The sequence below is a fragment of the Dermochelys coriacea genome, chromosome 12, assembly GCF_009764565.3.
Source record: "Dermochelys coriacea isolate rDerCor1 chromosome 12, rDerCor1.pri.v4, whole genome shotgun sequence".
NCBI lineage: Eukaryota > Metazoa > Chordata > Testudines > Dermochelyidae > Dermochelys > Dermochelys coriacea.
The window spans coordinates 39,957,023-39,980,797 of NC_050079.1; the positions used below are offsets into that span (position 1 = coordinate 39,957,023).

General features: G+C 52.4%; 1 protein-coding gene across 18 annotated transcripts in view; it reads right to left on the reverse strand.

Moving 5' to 3' along the window:
- The window catches only part of CBFA2T3 (CBFA2/RUNX1 partner transcriptional co-repressor 3), a 108,450-nt gene extending 90,353 nt beyond the window's left edge, over positions 1 to 18,097 (reverse strand). For 3 of the 18 annotated variants that reach the window (XM_043495417.1, XM_043495419.1, XM_043495411.1), the window contains exon 1: positions 16,723 to 17,473. In XM_043495417.1, coding sequence (XP_043351352.1) covers positions 16,723 to 16,813 — 91 coding nt within the window. In that variant the 5' untranslated portion in view covers positions 16,814 to 17,473. Of the gene's footprint in view, positions 1 to 16,722 lie in introns of all 18 variants that reach the window. The other 15 variants (XM_038368147.2, XM_038368138.2, XM_043495413.1 and 12 more) reach the window with 13 other exon arrangements.
- Between the last annotated feature and the right edge of the window lie 5,678 nt (positions 18,098 to 23,775).

Here is a 23,775-nt window from a genome sequence, read left to right on the forward strand (position 1 = left end):
TATATGTTGATAGCAGATGAAAAAGCCTGTCAGCTTGCCAAGCTCCCCCTATGGAGTTTGGTGGTTCCTCTGCAAGAACACAAACAGCCAAGGTGTCAACTGGATTCACCTTATCCCCTTCAGCAGGTACCACCTTTCCCAGGTAACGGACCTCTCTCTTAATGAGCTCACATTTCAAAGCTTCATTCCAAGCTTCTGCAACCGTTGCAATGCTCTCCTTACTGTGTGTGTTCTTCACAAGGGTATCGTCCAGGTAGGGGATACACATCTCAGCCATAAAATTGGCAAGGCATTCTTCCACGCCGCAGGTGCTAGAACATTCAAGGCCATCCTTTTGTCACTGTGCTCCAAACCTAACCTACCCTCTCCTTACGCTCTGCAATAACAGGCCCATCCTCTGCTGTGGGTGGAGGGGTTATCTGCTAATGATGACCCCAGCTAAAGAACAGATCTGTTTATTTAAGCACTTATGCTGGGCTCATCATTGTGGTAGATGAGCAACTTACCCTTAGGTCAACACGTGCAAGGGATTGAGAGGCTACCGTGCATAGTACCAGAAATGTTTAGATCTTTCTTTCCTTCCCAGTTGTGTACAAACTCCACCCCAAAGCTCCAAAGGGCTCCATCCAGAGGTTAGGGGTCTCTTGCAGGAGTGGGCAGGTGAGGTTCCGTGGCCAGCAATGTGCAGTAGGTCAGACTAGATGATCACCATGGTCTCTTCCAGCCTTAAAGCCTGTCAGTCAGTGAGCTTTGGGCACCCTGACCGTACTCTCAAACACACAAGGACATAGCAGATACAAAGTAAAAATCAGCCAAAGCAATGTCTCTGCTCTTTCCTCCCTTTCTCCAACATACCTCACTCCATCACCAGTCACACGGTGGCCTGTACCGCTTAAACCCATCCCATTGCAGTTTCCCACTAGATGCAAATCAATCTGGCAGATCCTTCCCCAATGGCCGCTCAGACCAATGGGCTTTGCAACATGCCCAGAAGATCAACAGACTTCTCCCAGCAGAGACTGGTGGGCCTGGTGCCATGAATGTGGCCAAGCTGTGGCCCATTTGGGGCCCTAAGGTGTTGGGGGAATTTAGCAAGCCCGGGAAGCTGCAGCATAACATGAGTGTCTCTTGAAGATGATTAAGTCCCTAGACACATCTCCAAACAAAAAGAGGCACCTTAGACTTTAGGGGCCACATATCCACCTCAGGGGCACTCTTTGTGCATGTGCACTATTTTTTGTGACATGTGCAAAACCACTCCTGAGTGCAAACAGATTTTGCTCTTGGAAATTCTATCGATTGTGCAAGTGACGTAATGCCAGTTGTGTGTGTGTGTGTGTGTGTGTGTGTGTGTGCATGCGCACACACACACAAAACAGCACATGCACAGACTGAGACTGCCTTTGCAAATCTGATCTTACAGCATTTTTACCCTACCTGTTATCTCTGTAAAAACATTCCACTGAAGTAATTCTTCTTCTTCTTCTTTTATTTGCTTTTACTTTCCTATCTGCTGTTTCCCCTGCTCTCCCGACATCCCTGTGTTGTTTGCTAAGCTCATGTACTTCTGAGTACACATTTAAGAGCTGATTGTTATTCAGGCAACATTTCTTTTCATAAGCATAAGGCTTTTAAAAAAGCCGATGGCATTCATTTATCCCACCTTCCCCTGCACAAATATGTTGAGTCATGCCCCTGCTTGGTGAGCACCACAGACCATAGCCTGGGAGTCAAGAGGCCAGTTCAGATCAGAGCCTCCACTCAGGATAGCAGGCATGGGCTGGGTCTGTCCCAGGCAAAGCGGGGAGGATGAGGTTTCATGAATGGCTGGTTCTACAATCCCTGCTCCACCAGCCACTTCATCAACTCAGAGGCTGCTATGTACCTGCTCTGTTCCCACAAGCCTTCAGGCTGAGCATCCTTTGCTTTCTTACGAGACAGGTTCTTCTATCAGAGGGTGTAGAGTTGGGAGGAAGCCTGGTCTAGTGGTTAAGGTACTGGATGGGGACTCCAGGGTTGTAGGTTCAATTTCCAGCTCTGTTCCAGACTCCCTGTGTAACCTTGGGCAAGTCATTTCCTCACTCTGTGCCTCAGTTTACCTGTCCTTCCTCAGGCACAGTTCCCACCCAAGTCAGGAAAAGCCAAGGCTTTGGCTTTCAGAGGGCTTGTCTTCCTTGTCTCCTGTAAGATCCTGCCCCTCCCTGCTGGCTAGGACCCTGCAGCTGCAGTGAAGTTTATGAGTAGCAGCCATGTTAGTCTGTATTCGCAAAAAGAAAAGGAGTACTTGCGGCACCTTAGGGACTAACAAATTTATTTAAGCATAAGCTTTCGTGAGCTACAGCATCCAATGAAGTGAGCTGTAGCTCACGAAAGCTTATGCTCAAATAAATTTGTTCGTCAGACTGGGGACAGTCTGAGCAACAGCAAGTATTGCATGGCTGCAGAGATGGCTTGGAAGGTTTCCATCTCCTACCCCACTGCATGAGTGACTGTCACCGTTGGCTCTGAGGAGCCGAATGACAGGCTCCAGGCTCGTGTCTAACCAGTGTTGGCAAGTCTCACAATGATACTCGAGGTGTTTCTGAAAGCCCCAGCTCCTGGATCCATGGGATTCCATGAGAATCTCAGAGTGGTAGCTGTGTTAGTCTGTATCAGCAAAAACAGCGAGGAGGAATCTCAACTTCCATTATAAAAACAAGTCATTTCTAGCCCTCATGGTTGCTGAGAAAAGCTGGAAAGCATGACATGAGCACACCACAGAGGATCAAAAAGCAGAAGGCAAGTGAAAAGAACCCACAGTGCAGTACTGGTTTGAAGTCTTGTGATTTGGAGAGCTGGACTCAGGATTTTTTAAGGCTCAGGAATGGCAATGCTGTGACCACCATCAAAACAACCTACCACTCCTGTTCTGACAGCTGTCTGGAGGAGACGGAGTCATGGCAACAGATGCCCAGGAAGTGAAGCACCTCCTGAGGGCGCAGGTGCAGAGTGCAACCTCCGGCTAACCTGAAGCTAACTGGTAACCCCAGCCTGCCTTCTGTGGAAGGAGAGCTGCCGGGGAGTTAAAGTAACAGCACCATGCCCTTTCCTAGCACTTGCTGCCTGTGGATCTCAAAGCACTCTCCAGAGCTGGACAGATCCTTCCAGGTAGCAAGGGACACAGTCTCCCCCATGATGGGGCAAAGAGCAGCTCCCCTCTTAGGAGCAGCCAACAAACTGTATTTCTGCCCTGCCCCCTTTCCCCTCCCAGGTATGAGAAGTTTCTCGGTGTACTCAGGAGATGTCATATTTCCCATCTGGTGCTTTGTGTGCGGGGATGTGTTTGTCTTAATCTCAGCGTCTAAATCCAGCTCACAGCTAATCCCAGGAGCTGAGTCGCAGACCACGTGCGCCATTTCTTTTTAATTTTGTTTGAAATCGAAGCTCACCCTCGCTCATTTCCCAGCTCTGTAATTCAGTGTGGAATGCACGGCGCAGATAAGCGACTTGCTGGGAGCCAGCGGGCTGGAGAAGACAGTTCACCCGTGCCCACGAGTTATCACTCGCTGCAGCTGCATCCGTCTAGGTGACATCTGCTAAACAGGAAGTGCCTCTTGCCAGTTTCTTTCTTAAGAAAAAGGGGGCTGGCTTTGTTTGCTTTCCCCCTTTCCCCTATTTGTTTGGGGTTGCGCCTTGCAGATCTTTCTTCGTTTCTTTTGAGTCACAAGGCCACCGAGTGAGCGAGGGTTCATGTTTGTAACTGTTGAAAGACCAGGCTTTCGTAGTACCGGCATTTTTGAGGCAGCACAGTGGCCTGCATGGCGTGGGAAGGGAGTTTAGAGGGGTTTGTGGCAGCCACAACATGCTTAATAAGAATTTAAAAATAAAAAGGTTTCCCAAGCCAGTCGCTTTGATCCTGTTACGTGGCATAAAAAGAAAAATGCTCCTAGCAGTTGTGGGAAGAGTGTCACCAGCCCTGAGAAGTGCAAGATCAGGGTTCATGTCCTGCGAAATGATGAGATTATCTTAAACATCAAGAGATGAAAAAAAATCGATTTCTTGTTATTAGTCTCCTGGTTTCTGGGCCTTTAGGGAGTCATGTTTTCCAGCCTTTCTCTGCCACCAGGAAGGTAGAAACTTTGTTAAAGATGAGATTCTCATGTGATCCCATGACTACCGGAGCTGGAGCTTTAAGAAAAAACCCAATTACCATGAAACTGACAATAAAATAGCGAGAGTGGCTGTGAGTGGTCATTGCTGCTAGTGCCCAGGACTGCAGAAGAGTTTCCATCCCAACCCCGCTGATTTCACTGAGTCACAACTTTCTGAAATATCCCCTGGAGGAGCTGAAATTCTCCAGGTTTGGTCTCTGCCCAAAGGTGAATTTGTGAGGGAAGTGTGAGCTAAATCCCCTAAGCCGGTTTGGAGTTAGGTGGGATTGCCAAACAAACCTTTGTCACGTTTCACCAAAGCTTTTGACTATATTTTTCCTCACATCCGAGCCAATCTGTGAAACTGCAAACGCAGCCCCCAGCGACTTGACTACACATCGCTTTCTTCTCTCGGGGTCTCTCTCTCTCTTTCCTCAATACTGGGGCAACATACCCAGCTCTCTCCTTCCATGTGCTGCCCCATCTCTGTTCCAAGAGCCATGCCCTAAGAGCTTTCAGTGTGCATTCTCCCAGGGCCAGAGTCCACTCTGTGCAGCCCTACTGAAATCCATCAGGCCTTGCTGGCCCTGGAATGGAGCTCCTTTCCACTCTTTCCAATATGTCCCATAGAGAATCATCTCTGGGGATCTGGGCCTGCACCTCTGGCCACTCCCTGGCACCTATTCTCAGGGAAGTTAGTTGAGACTGGAAGAATGTGAGGATTGTACATCAACTCCTTTGTGGCAAGGGTCCTGAGTGAATTAGCAATACCCTGCTCTCCAGCCAGGCCCATCTGGATCTCTCTCTCTCACACACCACATTTTACCCAGACTTCATCAGCCCCTCTTGGTCTTCTTTTCTGATGCAAGGGCAGAATCTTCTCCTTCCATGCGATGCCCTTCAGCAAAATCACACTTTGAGGTCTGACCACATCACAGATGTACATAACATAAGAACACAAGAACGGCCATACTGGGTCAAAACAATGGTCCATCTAGCCCAGTATCCTGTTTTCCTACAGCAGCTGGGGCCAGATGCTTCAGAGGGAACAAACAGAGCAGAGCAATTATCAAGTAATAATTATCAGTTATCAACTGTCGTCCAGTCCCAGCTTCTGGCAGTCAGAGGTTTAGGGACACCCAGAGCATGAGATTGCCTCTCTGACCATCTTGGCTAATAGTCATTGATGGACCTATCCTCCATGAACTTATATGATTCTTTTTTGAATCCAGTTATACTTTTGGCTTTCACAATGTCTCCAGGAAAGGAGTTCCACAGGTTGACTGTGCGTTGTGTGAAGAAGTACTTCCTTTTGTTTTAAACCTGCTGCCTGTTAATTTCATTGGGTGACCCTTGGTTCTTGTGTTATGGGAAGCAGTAAATAACACTTCCTGATTGACTGTCTCCACCCCAGACATGATTTTACAGACCTCTGTCATATCCCCCCTGAGCTGTCTCTTTTCCAAACTGAACAGCCCCAGTGTTTTTAGTCTTTGCTCACATGGAAGCTGTTCCATCCCCCTCAATCAGTTTTCTGGCCTTCTCTGCACCTTTTCCAGTTCTAATATCTTTTCTGAGATGGGGCGAGCAGAACTGCATGCCGTATTCAGAGTGTGGGCGTACCATGGATTTATATAGTGGCATTATGATCTTTTCTGTCTTATTATCTATCCTTTTCCTAACATTTGCAGTGGATGAGGTCTAGGTTGGATATTAGGAAACACTATTTCACTAGGAGGGTGGTGAAGCGCTGGAATGGGTTCCCTAGGGAGATGGTGGAATCTCCATCCTTTGAGGTTTTTAAGGCCCGGCTTGACAAAGTCCTGGCTGGGATGATTTAGTTGGGGTTGGTCCTGCTTTGAGCAGGGGGTTGCACTAGATACCTCCTGAGGTCCCTTCCAACCTTCATCTTCTATGATTCTCTTAGCTTGTTGGACTAATGTTTTCAGAGAACTAGCCATGAAGTAGCAGTGGGAGGCAGGTTTTCCAGGAGGAGTTGGAAATGCAGTGCAATGTCAAGTGTGCGCTGCACACCAATTCCTTGTAGCTATGTGGGGAAGGCAGTGCACAGAACAAACAACGCCAGGGCTGGGTCAAAGCTGATGCTCTGAGGGGATCAGGGAGGCTGCCCTGGGCACCAGTATTTGGGTGACAAAACATGTAGAGACCCCGGAGGGATTTTAAAAGGTGTCCAGGTGCAATGGCATCTGTTCCCAGCTGCCCTGAGCTTTTCTTGCCTGTGGCAAGAGCGAATTGCAAGGGAAAATGGGCTCTGGAAACAGGGTGAGTTAGACAGCAGGAAGGCTGGGTGTCTGCTGCCCCACACTTAGTGCAATCATCTACTACCGTGCAAAGGGCACATGAAACTCCACCATTTGCACTTAGTAGCACTGTGCACCCATTTGGCATGGACTTCGCACTAGTGTAATGACTACACCTGGTGCAGGGCACTGGAGGATTGGGCCTTTGAGGTAATGTCTACTAGGGCCATAGTGCAACAGAGTGTGTGATAGTTTGATCTATAGTTACAAGCTCTTGTGTGAGGCCAGGCTGCTCCTCCTCAGGATGGGCCCTGGTCTAACTGATCAGGGCACAAGAAAGTCAAATAGTTTCCCTTGCTGATTGCTGCCAGCTAGCACATGTGACCTTGGGTTCCTGCCCTGGTTCTCCCCGCCAGGAGCACACTGTCTGTGAAATTAGGTTGTGGAGGGGTTAACGCTCTCCCCTTCTGCTTGGCCAAATAACAACCCCATAGCAGACTGTTTGCAAGTGCTCCCAATTTGACAGGGTGGAACTGGCTGCACAAGGATCTTTAATGATGGGAATTTAATTAGCTTGCATTGCACTTCCAACACCTCCGGTCCCTGCAAAAAAATCAATGTGAAGAAGTCACAGAAGTCAGTCCAGCACAGCCTGCTGCAGCCCTGCCACACACCCAGAGCTGCAGACAGCTTTATCAGCTGGTTGGCAAGAGCCAGCCAATGGGCAGGGAGCTCGCTTGCTCCTTGCCCACTTACACAGCTCCGAGGGCAGTTTGCAAGAGAGGAGTCCCATGTTGCCAGGGTAAGGACCAGGTGGAAAACGAAACTAAATCAAAGCCCACAATGAAACTAAAGAAACCATTACAATAGGCCTCTCAGAGTCACTCTAACAAGATATGCTGCCCTCCAGGCTGCTGCCGCTGGCTCCCTCTGAGAGCTGTCCTCTGGGCCCAAAGAGGGAATGGGCAGGTGCCAGCATAGCAGGTCTATCGCTGCATCCAGGGATGCCTTCGCTCAGGATGGCTGCCTACCTCCCCTCCCCGTGAAGCCAGCCCTTTGACTTTCCCCACACTCCACACAGCCGTGCGCATGGAAGTGACTCTCCTGCTGGGGGATACTGCCCCGCGCAGAGCCGGGACCCAGGAGTGCTGGAGTTTTACTCCTGGCGCTGACCCCGATGAGCTGCACGACCTTGGCCCAGCCAAGCTGTGCCCGTTCCATGCCACCATTCCACCCTATTACTGCCATTCCACTTGCTGGCCTGCCAGCCTCTCTTGCGTAATGAAAGCTAATCTGTACCGTGGAAACCCCAAAGTCCCCACTGCTACCTCTACACCAGGCCTTGACGCTGGGTGGCACTTCCTCAGTGGGCATGATGCCCGTTGCCTGCCTGAGACCCTGGATACACTGCACTCCTGGGTGGGAGGGGGCAATGGGCCCCAGGCCCCCCAAGCCATGGAACAAACAGGGGCTGCAGAGTGCTACTGAAAGTGGGGGGACAGAGGGTGTGACTAGGTGGGAGTCGGGTTCTGCCCCAGGGTGGGTGTTGGAGGGCAAACCCATCCTGCACTCACTGAGCAGCAGCGGTACCCGTCCCATGGGGCTAGCGGGCTCCCCACTTTGGCCATTGGCTGCTCTCATTCCAGCATCATGTGACCAGAGCTGGATGACCGGTGGAGGCGGGGAGAGCAGCCAAATTTGAGTGAGTGGCAGAGCAGTGCACGGGGGCACAGCGCCACTCAGGGTGGAGCTCACTTGGCAACCCACCCCCATGGTCTCCCACTTCTCAGGGGCAGGGCCTGGCCTCCTCTGTGTCACACTCCCTGGGGGCAGGACCCACCCACCCCCAATCATATTTTTGGAAGGGTGGAGGAGCCTCAGTTTCAGATTTTGCCCCTAACCCCCCCAAATCTCTGTGCAGCCCTGCAGCCCAACGTTCCCCCTCTCCCGCAAATCTCCACAGGGGCATGGAAATTGCCCCCTCCCCAGCCCCTGCTCTCCCCTTACTTTTCCATGTCCATCATTGGACTGAACCATTCCAGACTCCTGCCAGTCTGAGGATGGACTGGGAGAGACAAACCCAGCTCAGTTACGTTGCTAGCCGTGCAGGACACGGACCCCTCAACTGGTGAGATGGTGCAGTGGGAGGGGGCGGCAGAGATCACCTTGGGGGACGGGCCCAGCTGATACCCGCTGTGGAATGGTAACGCCATCAGGACAAGGGCACAGTTGGTCTCCTAGCACCTCGCAGGACTCGGCGTTGCCCAAGTGCCACAGCCAATGCCCCCCTGCCTCAGGGAGCCCCTCTGGCTCAAGGCCCAGGGTGCAGGTGGAGGATTGACGCACAGAGAGCTAAAGCGGGTTGGCTGCAGGCACACCAGGGGTCCGTGGCAGAACCAGGAATAGACCTGCATCACCTGGGAGCAAGCCCAGGGCCTTAACCACAAGCCGTCCTCCCATCCCTGGCCACTCTGTGCAGCCTGCCAGCCAGAGGGCCCAGTTGACACCAATGGTCCATAGGCAGGTTCTTATGGGAACACTGGTCCACTCAAAATTAGCCTGAGACCCAGCTCAGCTCACAGCCTAGGGAATGGGCACAGTAGGGAGGCCCCCTAGTGACCTGCCCCTAGTGTGAGGGTATAAGGTCTTTGGGGTGAGGAATGGAGGTGAGGCGGGGGGCAGGAGCTGGGGGGAAAGGGGACGGAGTTGAGACCCAGGGAGGGGGGTGCAGATAGCAGCTGTGGGGCGGGGGAGTGAGCAACAGAGAACGGAGGAGGGTGAGAATGAATAGAAGCAGATGGGGGACAGGATCTGGGGGTGGATAGGAGCCAGTGGGCACACAAAGTCTCCAGGGGCAAGAGTAGGTCAGGGGAAAGGGGACAGGGGCAGAAGGGTCTTTAACTACTAAACTCCACTCCCCTCCAGAGCCTGGAATGGAACCCAGCATTCCTGAGGCTCCCCATTCCTCTGTGGTCAGCCACTATGTGTGAAACCCACTGCAAAGTGTGGGTCTTGTTCCCCTCTAGTGGCTGGTGCACCTGGCAAATAGCAGCCTACCGCTGCTGCTGGTTCCTCTGGTAGCTCAAGTGGTGTGGCTCTAAAGGTGCTGATGACCCATGGGTGCAGTCCGGTTCCACAGGATGGAATTTCGGTTGTGTCAGCTTGCTATGTAACAAACATAGGAAATTGCACAAAAACGTCTCTGTGAAAAATGTTAAGGTTGCAAAGTCATGCAGTATGCAGATAGGAAATGCCAGAATTGATGCTGGCCATGCAACCTGAAGGCAGACCTCTTGTGCATAAGCATTGTGAAACAGACTTTAATTACACGATCCCGGCCTATACTGTCGACAGGACCCTGCCTCATTCAGTGCACAATACATGAAATTTACCCTTCTGAAACAAGCAACCCCATCACCTTCTTCTGTGCAAGCCTTCCTTCTTCCCTCACCTGCCCCATGCGTCCCTTACCTCCACGTACAGGCTAAGTGATGCTGTGCCTATGCTAGGGATTTTTGGCCAAAGTTCCCCACTGTTGCTAAGACTGATGCAGCTCCTCCCTCAGTGGCAGCAATGCTGGAAGCACTGGTGTAGACAGGTGGCTGGGTGGCCACTGGCATTTTAGACCCGTTATCTGCAGTGTTAGATAACAGGATGGTTTGAGTTGTGAAGGAAGCCTTGTCTACACTAGAGTCCAATCATAGCTATCACCAGTGGAGCTGTGTTGACTAAAGTGGGAAATTGTGGCCAAAAAACCATGGTGTGGACACAGCCCTGTAAGTTCCTGACTGCAGAGAGTTTGTCCTTAGTCTCTGTGGCAGGTCCTATGTGTACCTATGAGGCTAGATAGTAGGTATTATTATTATTGTTAATTACTGGGAACAGATGCATCAAGGGAAGCAGGGGATGTTGTTGGCTGGCTGTGATCACCTTGCCCTATTTCCAAGTTCCCAGGCTAAGCAGGGCTTGTTATCAAAAGCAGAAAACCGTGCCCTCTCTGTTTGATTTCATTTCCTTTCCCCCCGCCCCTCCCTGCTCCAGTGCTCCTCTGAGATAACTGAAGCCAGAGCGAAGGGTGGGCCATGGACCAGCCAGCATTATCGCTCTCTTCCTCACGGCAAGGAAATCAGGAAGTTTGCAGAGATACCCTGCCAATAAAATAAACACTGCTCCTGCCAGCAGCTGAACGGTGTATCACCCCTGACAGCTGCCAGAGCTCCCCTTGGATCGCCCTTCCGGTCAATAATGTGTGCAAATGAGCAGCCACCCAGCAATGAACTGAGCTCCAAAGCTTACTGCATGGAGACCCTGCATTTGTGGCACCGCCCACCGCTGGTGGGGAAAGAATTCTCCATGCCGCAAGGCAATGGCGGGGCGACCAGGAGAGACTGACCCTGAGTTATTATTAGAGAGCTGAGCTCTGCATCCTCCACCTTCAGCAACACTCAGATCCAGACCCTGATATTTCAGTCCTCTATAAACGTTCGAAGGCCCTTCTACAGCTCCCATTGCTGGAGTACCCACCACGCTTTCTCACAACGCCCCGGGCGGCAGGGCAGGCCTGGTTGTCCCATTGTACAGACAGGCAACTGACACTGAGGGATTTGCCCAAAGTCACACATGGAACGTACGGCAGAGCACAGAATCCAAGCCAGGTCTCCTGAGTCCCAGACCAGCGCCTAACCACTGGGCCAGACTTCCTCTTTACAAGAAGATGGGAACTCTCCTCTCCCCATTCAGATCCTTCTTGAACCCCACCTCTGCTGTGGAGCTGGCAAGAACCTGAGTCAGCTTCAGTTATGCCAGGCTGGGGCACTACAGGAAACCTTCCAGTAGGACAGACGGACAGATTAGATAGATGATGACAAACACCAGGCAGGAGGGCAGCTGTTATGCAATAAACCCATAAAAATGGCACTACCAAAATGTGTGCCAGCTGTCACCCAGACCACTCAGATACCATGGTGATGGGCAGGATCTGAGAACCTGAACAGACGCTGCTCAGAGGTTACAGTTGCTTCCTCTGTTCTTTGTTTGCCTAATGTAAGTGTCCGAAGGCTGGGACCGAGTCTACGAGGTGATTAGAAAGTCCCTTGCATTGCACATGGTGGGAAACCCCATGGTATAAATGATAATCATTTCTGCTGGAGAGATCCTGCCATCACCCCACGTTTACCATCTGGGAAGAGATCATCCCAAGAAAGGGCTCAGGATGGGACATTCTCCTTCCCCACCTTTACTCTAGCATCGCCATCAGGATGCATTATCCATTCATTCTCTGTCTTTCCCTACTGGACCATGGTCTCCCCTTGGCCCCTGGGCAGAGCTCCCAATGAAATCAACAAGCAAAGTCCCATGGCAGGATATGACCCATAGTGGGCATGGCACTCACTGTGGGAAACTAGAGCCTGCGATTCTCTGAGCAGGAGCAGTGGCCCTAACTGAATCCCAGCAGGCAAAGGGTTAACTCCTGGCCCCTGTTAATCCCAGCAGGCCAAGGGTTAACTCCTGACCCTTTTTAATCCCACCAGGCAAAGGGTTAACCCCTGGGCCCTGTTAATCCCAGCAAGAAAAGGGTAACCCCTGGGCCCTGTTAATCCCAGCAAGAAACGGGTTAACTCCTGGGTTCTGTTAATCCCAGAAGGCAAAGGGTTAACTCCTGGCCGATGTTAATCCCAGCAAACAAAGGGTTAATCTGCGGGCTCTGTTAATTCCAGCAGGCAAAAGTTTAACTCCTGGCCCCTGTTAATCCCAGAAGGCAAAGGGTTTACTTCTGGCCACTGTTAATCGCAGCAAACAAAGCGTTAATCCCGGCCCCTGTCTCCCACAGCGGCACTGGGTAGAGTAAGGGGATGGAATCAGGGCCTGCTGGCCCAGGCAGGCTCTCCGAGGAAACTCTGGGAGCTCCATAAAACAGCTAGTTCCCCAGGGCTGACATCCTCTGACATTCCTGGGGAGCTGTAGTGTTTATGGGCCACTGGCTGAGGGCTTTAAACTAGAGAGAGCATCAGCTGGGAGGGCACCTGTGGGTGTTCTTGTGTGTGTGAGTTATGGTTGCCCCAAATGCCCACAGCTGTGCTATTATTCACTCTCCACTCTGCTGAGAGGACTAAAGGCAAAGGTTTGGCTTTTTCCCCCCTTAGCCAGTGTGGGGGTGTGATGGGTGACCAGATGTAGTGGCGAAGTTTGCTCTCTGCATTGATATCCACCTGGAGTGGTCCTGGGTATGATGGAGGCTTTCTGGCGAGCCAATAAGACCTGCTATAAGCCTCTCCTAGCTGGAAGTCACTGCATAGCCTGCTCGGGGGGAGGGAATCTCTTCCCCTTGCTCTCCCATGTTGCTTGTCAAAGAAACCCTGGTGCTGGGGCTGACTCGGGTCAGACATGCCTGCACTGCACAGTCTGCTCTCAAGGGCACCATTGCTCCCCCGATAGCCAGGTGAATCTGCTACACGCAGCTGGTTTCAGGTGCAGCTGCTGGACCTTTATGCTGTGTCTGCAGCATGATTTCTTCACAGCAATTTCCTCTTCCTGGTAAGAAGGAGGGGAGCACTAGTGCAGGCTGGCCGCCAGCCCTCTGAGCCCCTTGTTTCTTAACCCCGCTCGGGGCCATCTAAATGATGCAGTGGTTACATGTCCCTGGACAGTCAAGCTACAGCTTCTTGCCCTTGCCAGTGATGTGGTGGGCTCGTACTGCTGGGGGACCTTAACAAGAGAAGGCTGGTGGAGACAGGGTCTCAGGCTGTTCCTATTTCCCTTGTAAATCAGCTCAGCTGCTAGATTATTTTCTGCCTGAAAAACAGACCCTGTTGCTGGGCAGCTCTGAATGCCAGGGCAAATGCTGGAGAGTCCATTCTTTAAAGGGGAACCAGCCAAACTGCCTCTAAGACAGCTGATGCCCAAATCCCCGAAACAGCATCAGCAGGTCTGGTTAACTTCCCCTTTTGTTCCTCCCATTATAGGGCTACCCTGAAAGTGCCACTGTACATGGGTTGCTGGCGCCTATGACTGCGGCTGGGAAAACCCATCTGCTGCTGGGGAAAGGGTAAGTCCAGTTTGTATGTGCTCCCAGTTGGGTTTTTAAGTTTTTGGTTGATCAACTTTTTGGGTCTCCGAGAAGAATATTGAAAAGAAAACCGAGACCCAGTATCCTAAGGCCAGTAAATAAAACCCACAGACGCTCATGATTCTAAAAGTGACTTACTAAGAACATCAAAAAGAAAAGGAGGACTTGTGGCACCTTAGAGACTAACAAATTTATTTGAGCATAAGCTTTCGTGAGCTACAGCTTGCTCCTGCCAGCTCTTCTCTTAGGAGAGGTGAGGTCAGAACACAGGACTGGGAGCCAGAGGTCTCCTGAGTTCTCATCCTGCCTTTGACACAGACGCTCTCTGTGGTCCTGGCTAAGTCACTGCACCTCTCTGAAACCTGGGGCTAATAGTGCCTGCCTCGCTCCCAGAGGGCTGTGAGGATGACCTAGGAAACATTTTCTAGCCCTCTGAGGATGGAAAGTGTTGTACACAATGAAATGTTCTTGCTGCCCACCATGGGCATGCCCAGCTCCTGCCCATGCTAGTTGGGGGGCAGGCCATAGGGTGCACAGTCCTGCTTCTGGGATGGCATCCACAGAGAAAGGGTCAAGATATTTCCAGCAGCAGCAGCTCGTAGGTATGAACCATGTGATCTGCTGAGGTCTTGCTGCTGGGTGTCACTCCAGCTTGGATTCTCTGACACGCTGCCGTTTCACTGGGACGGAGCCACTCTGCCCATGTTACCTGGTGTGATTCTCTACAGGGCTGTACGGTGCTGTAGATGTGGGAAGCCTCATGGGATGTGTCCCCACGTGCCTCAGGACCTAATCCTGAGCGGTGCTGAGCCCCACCTGACTGTGGGAGCAGGCCTTTGGGCAGCACTGGGGTGGAGGCTGGGAGCTGTGTCTCCGGAATGCTCTCTAACCGTGTGTGTCGGGGATCCCCTGGCTTCTAGACAGCCCGGTTCCTCGTGTGTATTCGCCTTTAAAATCATGCTGCCAGGTGCTGGTGCAGAGACGCAGCACCAGGGACAGACCCCCAATTCAAATGCACAACTACCAGTTGGGGACTAACAGGCAAGGCAGCCAAGCTGCTGAAAAGGCTCTGGGGGTGAGAGTGAGTCACACGTGGACTATGAGTCAACACCATGATGCTGTTGCAACAAAGGCTACTATCATTCTGGGATGTATCAACAGGCATGTTGTATGTAAGACATGGGAGGTGATGGTCCCGCTCTACTCGGCACTGGGGAGGCCTCAGCTGGAGTCCTGTGTCCAGTTCTGGGTGCCCCTACTTGAGCAAAGATGTGGACAAATGCGAGAGAGTCCAGAAGAGAAATGAGAAAGGGTTTAACCATTCCTCCTAGCTCAGGTTTTCTAAAAACCCTGGGTATGTTTAGTTCTGAGAAAAGGCCGAGCAGGGACCTGATAACGGTCCTCAAATTAGTGAAGGGCTGCTTTAAAAAGAACGGGATCAACTGTTCTCCATGGCCACTGAAAGTAGGAGATGTGATGGGCTTAATCTGCCGTATGGCAGACTGAGGTGAGATATTAGGAAAAGCTTCCTAACGTCCAGGGGAGTGAAACACTGGAACGGGGACTGAGAGAGGCTGTGGAATCCCTGTCCTTGGAGGATTGAAAGAACAGGTGGGTCAAACCCCTGTCAGGGACAGTCTGGGTTTACTTGGCCCTGCCTCAGTGCACACCACTGGACTAGATGAGTTCTCGCGGTCCTTCCAGCCCGGCAGTTCCATGATTCTAACCCCCTGGAGTCACTTGGGATGGGCGCAGCAGCTCCTACACTTACATGTGCACTGGGTTAGTGGGCTGGACCTCATGAAGCCCTGCACCCTTCCTCCCTTTGCTTGCGGGGACGGCAGGGCCTTTCTCTGGGCTCCCCCCAGCATCCTCGAAAGCTCTGCAGGGCGGAGACCCTCCTGCTAGCCGGGAGTGGTAGGAGCATTTCCCTCCAGAGCCCAACCATGTGGCTCCCTTTGCCCCACCGACCCCACTTGCTTCACGCTCAGGCCTCGGATCCCCTCATGATCATGTGGTGCTATCACCATGCTGGGCTGCCCTGTTTCCTTCCCATCTCCACTGCCTCCCCTAGCAGAACATTATCAGCGCTGTAGCAACTCTAGGAATGAGAGTGTCTGGGGGAAAATGCGTTACGGAGACTAGATGGATCCACAAGGGAACGGTTTTAACTCCAGCTCCTGCAGCCCCCCTGAGCTGTCTCCCTGACATGGAGCAGTAATTGACAGCTCATTAGGAGCACCGATAGCCAATAGCCGCAATGATACCCACACACCTCAGGGACTGGTGCAGGCGGGGCCAGATCTTGATCTCCATTATACCAGGAAAAAGAAAAGGAGTACTTGTGGCACCTTAGAGACTAACAAATTTATTAGAGCATAAGCTTTCGTGAGCTACAGCTCACTTCATCGGATGCATTTGGTGGAAAAAACAGAGGGCATTATACCAGGGTAACTTTGGTGGAGCCAGTGAGACTCTCTGGGGTAAGTGAGCTCAGAATCTGGCCCAAAATTGCTGCCAGGGAATTAGAGTGGAAAAATTAAAACAAGATTCAGAATTACACATGAGCAAGTGACCTGATAATTAAAGAAAGCACCGAGTAAATTCAGGATTTAAAACCTGTAAATAAAACATGAACGAGCCTGATTAGTCATTATGGAAATGTTAATTGCAAAGCAGACACTGCCAACTCAGGATACACCTTCCTCCAGCTCTGTAACAAAATCCCTCCATTGTCCTGTGTTGCTCACAGATTGGAGACCAGAAATACAGTCAAACATCTCTCTGCTCCAAACCTGGCTGCCTCCTCCTAATACTCTGGGACAGGTGACAGTCCTGCTGCTGTATGAACCAGTCTGGCAGCTCCCTGGGGCTCTGCTCCCCCTGGTCTATCTGGTTTGTTTGTCTGAGGTGCCATTGGCTTTGCCTAGTCACCAAGTCAAGCTCACATTAAGTTCCCACCTTTGGAAAACAAGTGCATCTCCCACCTGCTGTGGGGCCCTTGCACCGAGTCGGTCTGTGTTTGCCACCCAGCAAGTGCAAGGGCTTGTTTGTGCCCAGGGCTTTCCCTGCGATGAACACCTGTCTGGCTAGTTATGGGCTGCTCCACTGCACTGAAATCCTGTTTGATATATGGGATGAGTCAACATCTCAGCCCTCGTTGTGCGTGTAAACAAAGCGGACAGGCTGGCAGCTGTAATTGCTACCACCTGCCCTTTCAGGATTGGCTTGTTTCACCTCCCATCCAGAGACCTTGTGTCCTTACCTTGGCCAGTTCTCCTGGAGCCCCTTCCCCAGGCGCCATGGCAAGTGGAGGCTGAAGGTCGGTTTTCCAGCTTGGAAGAGCCTCCAACCATTAAAGCCCAGCCTGTGCTTGCAGTGCCAGATGAACTGTGTGGTGGTGGGCTCCAGAAATGCCCTCTGCAGTGCCAGGCCCTCTGCTGCCAGCACTGCTGGAGAGGATCCTTCCAAAGCTCTACCTGAGCTCTCTGATGAAGGCTAGCTGCATCAAGGGGCTCTGGAGGGTGAATGTCTCTCTCGCATGCTCTCAGCCGCTTTGCAGGGGAGAGGAGCTGTTCCAAATCCACAGAAGAGGAGAGGCAGGCTGGAGAGCTCCGGCCACTCCTGCTGATTGCTTAACAGAAAATGCTGCCAGCGGCTGCTGGTTACCTGTCCCTAGGGCACCCTGCCCCTGAGTCTCTCTGACTTACTGCTGTCCAGCCTGCTCTGGAGTGTGCTTTGCAAGGGGTGCTGGGTGCTCATGTGACAGCCAGGGTTGATGTGGAGGGGGACGTGTGTCCTATGGTGAGAGGGGAAGGCAAACAGCTGCCTGCTGGTGATAATGCAGCAGGGGAGGAGGTCTGGGCAGCTGTACCCTTGTTCTTCCCCCAACAGGAACCATCTGTGACCAAGCCCAGCTCCGTCTTCCCTATCACCCATTCCGGTCTGACTTTCCAACAACTTCCCCTTCGCGCTGGCTTCACTTCCCCACTCCGCGAGCGGGGCCAGCGCAGTAGCAGCCAGGCTGGTGTGACGAGTTCTCATTTTCCCATGTGGGGCGGGGTCAGGGAGTGCAGGCGGGAGCAGGAACTCGGTGCTGGGCCTGTCAGTTCTACGTACAGCGGGCTGGGCGGGTGGGTGTCTGCAGCTGTTCTCATCTTGAACTTGTCTCGTAGGAGGGCCTTCCAGAGGGCCTGAGAACTGACATGATCAGACCTGGCCTGGTGCCATGCCCTGGGCCTGCCGGCACACCTCTAACACACCTCAGTCGTGCACCCTCTAGACTGCAGCCCTCACCCAGCCACAGGTTCCTGCTACACCTCACCCATCTCTCAGATGGAGAACTGGGAAAAAATCCCCCAGAAGTCTTTGCAGTCTGGAGCCCTCCTGACTTTAAGTGGTCCTGGCTTCTCCTATCTCTAGTGTGTCTTGGCTCCTGCCTTCTCCACCGTCCTGGGCTTCTGTTTGCCCTGATGCACGCGGGCTGCAGGCCCTGGGGAAAGGAAAGGACTTGTTAGAGAGAGAGCCGAAAGGCTGTACATGCGTCTGCAGGTGGGAGGGAGGAAATCTGTCCTAAAAATATAGCTGTGACTGCTCGCTCCCCGAAGATGGCTCAGCAGATGGTGTGTCTCTGCCTGCCACCTGTGGAGCGTGTGCTCCTGCAGATGGTGTATATGGTGTTTCCACTTTCACACTGCTGCCCTGGGCTTCCTGGCCCAGCCCTGCCTTTTGCTTTCAACAGCATCTCCAATGTGGCTGCGAGCGAGGCTGGGAAAGACCACAGCAATGCGATGGGAAAAGCCAAGCCCTCCATCCTCCAAGCAGCTTTGGGCAGCTGGAGCCTGGGACCCAGAGCCTGAGCAGGGGTGCACGGAGTGTAGCTGCTGGGGAAATCATAGGGACTTCCTATGATAGATTGTGGGAGGGAGCCTTGCAAAGGCCTGGGATTTACATTGGGCTAGTTCCGATCTGCATCCTGGCGCTCTTCCCAATGGTGCAGCCAGGGACGATGTGGGGGGTGATGCCCTACTCCCTGTTAATGCCTTCAGTCAGTATCCCCACGGGCACAGGGAATTCTTCTTCTCCCCCCCTCCTCCCACGCCATGTCCCATCTTGGGGCTTGGTGTTACCAAACATTAGTATGGGGGGGAACATCGGGGTTGCTGCAAGGCCCGTCTATACTGCAGCGGTGCAGATTCAGTGGTGGAGCAAAGCTGCTGTCCAGCGCAGTGTAGACCCTTCCTAGGGGTGGCAGCAGAAGCAATCTTCCATCAGCCTGGTTGTCTGTCCGGGGGATGGGTCACCCAAGTATGGCTCAGGGCGCAGATTGCTGGGTTCATCGAATCTGTAGGGTCGTCTAGGGCTAGCTTTTTCTGGCTGGGCTGCGAATCATGTGCCTGCAGTTCCCCTTCTGCTCCCTACTCCGTGAGGAGGTGGGTCCCCTTTGCCTTCCCTGAGAGCCCGGTACAAGCTTCATTCTAGTTGTGAACTCTAAGGGGGTGAGAGCTGCTAGCAGGCAGGGTGGGGCCAGCAGCTGGTTACGCTGGGAGGGGAGCCAAGAGCCAGAGAAAAGGGTCAGATGGTTGCAAAACCACTAAACAAAGCAGCTGGGTAATAGAGTACAGGGGCTGCTCCTCTGTGGGGGTGAGAGCCCCGGCAAAGCCCTTTGGTCCCATCCGCAGGATCTCTGGGTTCCCCAGCACTGCTATCCCCTGGCCAAGCAGCAGTGTGCCAGGCCACTCGTGCCCCAGGTACAAGGTATGAAGTGTGCAGAGCCCAGCAAGTCTCTAAACCATCGCACTTCTGGAGGATCCAGGAGATCGACCCTCTTTCCCCCTCTATCCCCCCAATGCCTCCTTTGACTGCTGGGTGGGAAATGCTGGATGAGCTTGACGGTGCCGTTCGGTGGTTCAGTCTTGGGCTGTCTTTTGCTAACTTTTGAGTCCTGGAATCTGCACTGATTGAGGGCTAATGCACTGGACCCAGGTGCCTTTGTGAGGGGTCCTTTCCCGCCCCCCTCCCCCAAGCCATCCAAAGACACCCCTGATAGCTCATCCAGGAATGGGAGTGGAGTGGCCCGCAGAGCAAATCCCTCTCAAGGGAAGACCTTGCCCCTTCACAGCCACACCCATAGCAGAGAAGAGCTGCTCCTCTCTTGGGGCTCCGACCTCACCTATGGCTGCTGTCAAACAGGTGCCAGCTGGACCCAGCTCCTAATGAGGAGGTTAGAGGGATGTTCGCCTTACAAAGCTGCTGCCTTTAGACCAGGAGTGTTCTGGTTTGAGTGAGCATTGGCAGGGCATAGACACGGTCCTGTCTGCTCACTGGTCATGGGTCCCCAACTCCCTGGGCTGAGAAGGCTGGAGCATCTGGCTGGGGCAGCCAGTGCGGACGGCCTGGTGATAGACTGACACGGGTCCTGCCCTGCAAGGTGCAGGGTGGCTTTGTTACTGTTTGTTTAGTTAGGGCTCGATTGTGCTTGTCCCTCTGTGAACACGGAGGGAGACGCTGCCCTGGCCTGGTCGACCTTGCAGGCTAAGCAAACCCCTGCCGGGTCAGCCCTGTGTTTGGTGACTGCCTGTGCAGGTATCCGGGTTCTTGTAGCCCCACATCAGGCTGAGATCATGGCAACTGTGCTCCAAGTGGGGAGGTTTTAAGTCCAGTGCTTCATGCTGACAAAAAGAGGCTCGTAATGTAGCCAGCTGTGCTGTCTCATCTCTTCCCCCTTTTATTTTTAGCTTGGGCAGCACCATCGCTGCTTACAGGGCAGTGTGTGTGCAGACAGCTCAGCTTTTGGGGACTGGGGGAGGGGGACTTCCAGCCCTGGGTTCATGGATGGGGAGCAGGGGAGATGCCCCAGCGAGAACAGGGTTCAGAGAGTGACAGATGGACTCCTTTGCAATCAAACAGATTAATTTGCAATCAGATTTTGAGACTCCGAGGGGGGGGGGACAGCAAGGATTTGCCCCTGTGGAATGCCTTGATTGTTAAGAGTGAGTAAAGGCCAGGCTGTTTGGGGGGTTTTCATTGCTAGACCATAGCAGCATCATTCTCAGCAGCTGCAGCTCCTTTATCATCCTGATTTCTCCCATCCCCAGTAGTAGGTTGGATTTTCTCAGTCAGACTAAGCTGCCATACAGCTACCCAGGCCCAGATGCTCTTTAATATGCATCAGTGATGTTACTTCACTTTCCCTTGACATTTGGCTCTCGGGTCCCTCTGGAGCAGCTATTCTAGCCTCTCATCCTGGGCTGTGAGTGCCCGACCCTCACCTCCCCAGCCTTAGTTTCTGTCTGAGTAACATGCACATTTGTTGCTGAGCAGAAAACCCCATCAGGTTAAAGGAGAAGCTGAGCCAACTCTCACATCCCCTGGCTAGTCAAACCAAGAGAGTGAAAGGAAACAAGAACTCCCCCCATGAAACAGCTGGCTGGGATTCGCTTTGTTCTCACACGGGATTGGTTTTGTCTTTGCATTTGACGGTTGGTTTATCTGTACTTGGCTGTGGCATTCGCTCTTCAGTGTGGCTTTCCTTTATCAGCATCTTTCTTCCCTCTTGGTGTGGGTTGGCTGGTCGGAGGCAGGCAGATTTATGCAGAACAGACGTTGTAAGGAAGATGCTAGAGCGAACTAGCCTGTTTTCTAAGATTGACCTTTTGAAAGGAGAAGGAGAAATACGCTGAGATACTTGCAGTCATTTTACACTTTAAAAAGAAAACCTGCTTTGAGTTAAATAAACCAGATCAAATGAAGCTGCATCAATAATCCATGAGTGAGATAATAATAAAAACGAGCTAAATAATAAATGAGAAACTGAGTGAAATAAAACTGATCTGTCTCTTGAACCTGTTTAGCGCTTTATAAGACTTTCAGTTTTTTAGCATAATGCCATGTTTTCAAAGTGACTTTCCCGCAGCCCCTGGGTAGGGATACAGGAGCTGTCTAACTCCCCCGCAGCACTGATGAGAGGAATTTAGGGTGGTGATATGGAAGGACCATGCTGGGATGCTGGAGCTAATAACTGCTCTTGCAAAAAGGGCCTGGGATCTTTAACCAAGAATGGGCAGGAAGTTCCTTTCCCATCTGCTCAGAAAGTGGCCCTGAAGGATTCCCACAGTGGCACAGAGCCATTGGGTCAGCGCTGGCTCCCAGGAAGAGCACTCTCAGTTGCATCACTTCCTACTGCTATGCCGGTTTTCCTCTGGCATCTGCCCCCATCTGGCTGACTAGCCCCAGCTCTGCTTGTCTTGAAAGAGCTGGCGGTTCAGAACGGACCTCGGTACACGGGCTTCCTTTGGTGCTGGAAGTTTGCTTGGGGTTGGTGCCTGTCAGATTTTGGGGCTGCTCCTTTTCCTAGGTGCCTAGGAACGGTTGCAGTCAGGCAACACAGGCAGGAGAAGCTGGGCGTGGGGAGAGCCCAGGGCCGTGTCCATGTGGTGTCACTTGACCTACAATTTAATATAGGTGCAGAATCGGGTCCCAAGCAGCAGGAGATTATTCCAAGCCCCCTGCGAGCAGAAGCTGGCCCCGTAATCTCAGACAGGCGCCAGCCCAGCCCCAAGGGCGCTTCGAGCACAAAAGCAAAGGGAAGCCAGCACTGAAGTCTGCTGCAACAGGCACTCGCTTTGCACCAGGCCACGGGAAGCTCTCCTGCATGGCTGTGTCCGCACCGGGGAACCAAGAACTGTAGTTGCAGTGCAGCATTGTGTCTGTTCCCTTGCAGCTCCACCAGTAGGAAAGCAGGAGCTTAGAGGCTCCAGCTATCTCCATCCCCAGCTGTTCCCAGATAATGACACCTAATGACACACCGCAGAGCATAGGCCTGATGGCATGCTCTGTGAGGCAGGGAGCGGTGGGGCTGGGGAAGGCAGCAGTGACTTTCAGTGCAGTGCAGGGTGAGGTGGGGTAGGGGGAAGGCACGCAGTTTGCAAAGGGGCAGAAACTGTGGGAGGTGGTGAAGCTGGCAGGATGCAGAGTGAGGGGTGTGTTCTCTTTTCCACATACTCTTTTCCACCCCACAGGGCCTGCTGCAGAGGCTGGACCCCACGCCGCGGGGCAGGGCCACTTGCTTCTCAGCAGGGACTTCAAAGGAATGACTGTAGCATTGGTGGAAGGTGCCAGTCCGAGGAAGAGACGCCTTTGCTCCCCTCTCCCCACCCCCTTCGGCTAGAACAGGTGAAACAGGGCAGGAACCCTGCAGGCTCCCTGCCTCACGCCATGCCATCCCTGCCAGTAGGCACTGCCGAGAGGAACAAGGATGAAGGCTCGGTCTGGTTTGCTAGTTAATAACGTCAGAGCCTTCCACCTGTTTCTCTGGAAAAACAAGAGGATCGGCTGGGGAATCGGGTAGAGAGGGGTCTGTGGTTTTTTTTCCGTCAAAAGGGGAGATGTTCATTCCCATGTTTGAAACCAAAAGCCTGTCGTTTATAGCAGCCCAAGACTAGCAGAAAGCTGGAAAGGTCATTGGGAGATGACAGACTTGGTGACAGCTGGTGTTATTCGCTAAGCCAGTAGGGTTCAACCTCTTCATTTCTCTAAACACTTGGAATGGAGGTGCAGACCCCTTTGGAAATCTTGGACATGGTCTGTGGCCCCCCAGGGCTCCATGGACCACAGGTTAAAAATCACTGCACTAAACATCTCTAGGCTTTTCTATGGTCCCTGGGGCATACGAGGACCTCGCGTACCCTAACGAATGCATCCCCACCGTAGCCCTGTGATGGATGGGATGACAGGTAGGGTGACCAGATGTCCCTATTTTATAGCGACAGTCCTGATTTTTGGATCTTTTTCTTATATAGGCTCCTATTGCCCCCCCCCGCCCCGATTTTTCACATTAGCTGTCTGGTCACCCTATATCTGGGGAACTAATGCACAGGAGGGGGGTGAGTGACTTGACTTAGGGAGCGTCAGTCAGAGCAGGGATTAGAACTGGATCTCCTGAGCGCCTGTCTACGGCCTTTGTCACAAGCCGTCCTTTCTGCGTAGACAAGAGCTGCACCTTTCTTGGTCATCAAGGCTTAAAGGGGAATGTGAATGACAGCATTCTTTAAAAAAATCACAGCACCAGGGAGACAAGAAAGGAAGGGGGGCGGGGTGGAAGGCAAGAGAAAGAAGAAGGCAAAAGTGAAGGAGATGGAGAAAGGAAGAAAGACTCCACAGAGTTCAAATGAAATACAAAGACCAAGTCTTAAAAAAATCAGTCAATCACATGGCCATGGAGTGGGAGATGAGAGGAAAGACAGAAGAATGAAGTGTAAAGAGAGGGAAGAGGAATGAGAGTGGAAGAGAGGGACGGGACTAAAGCAGCAGACAGAGG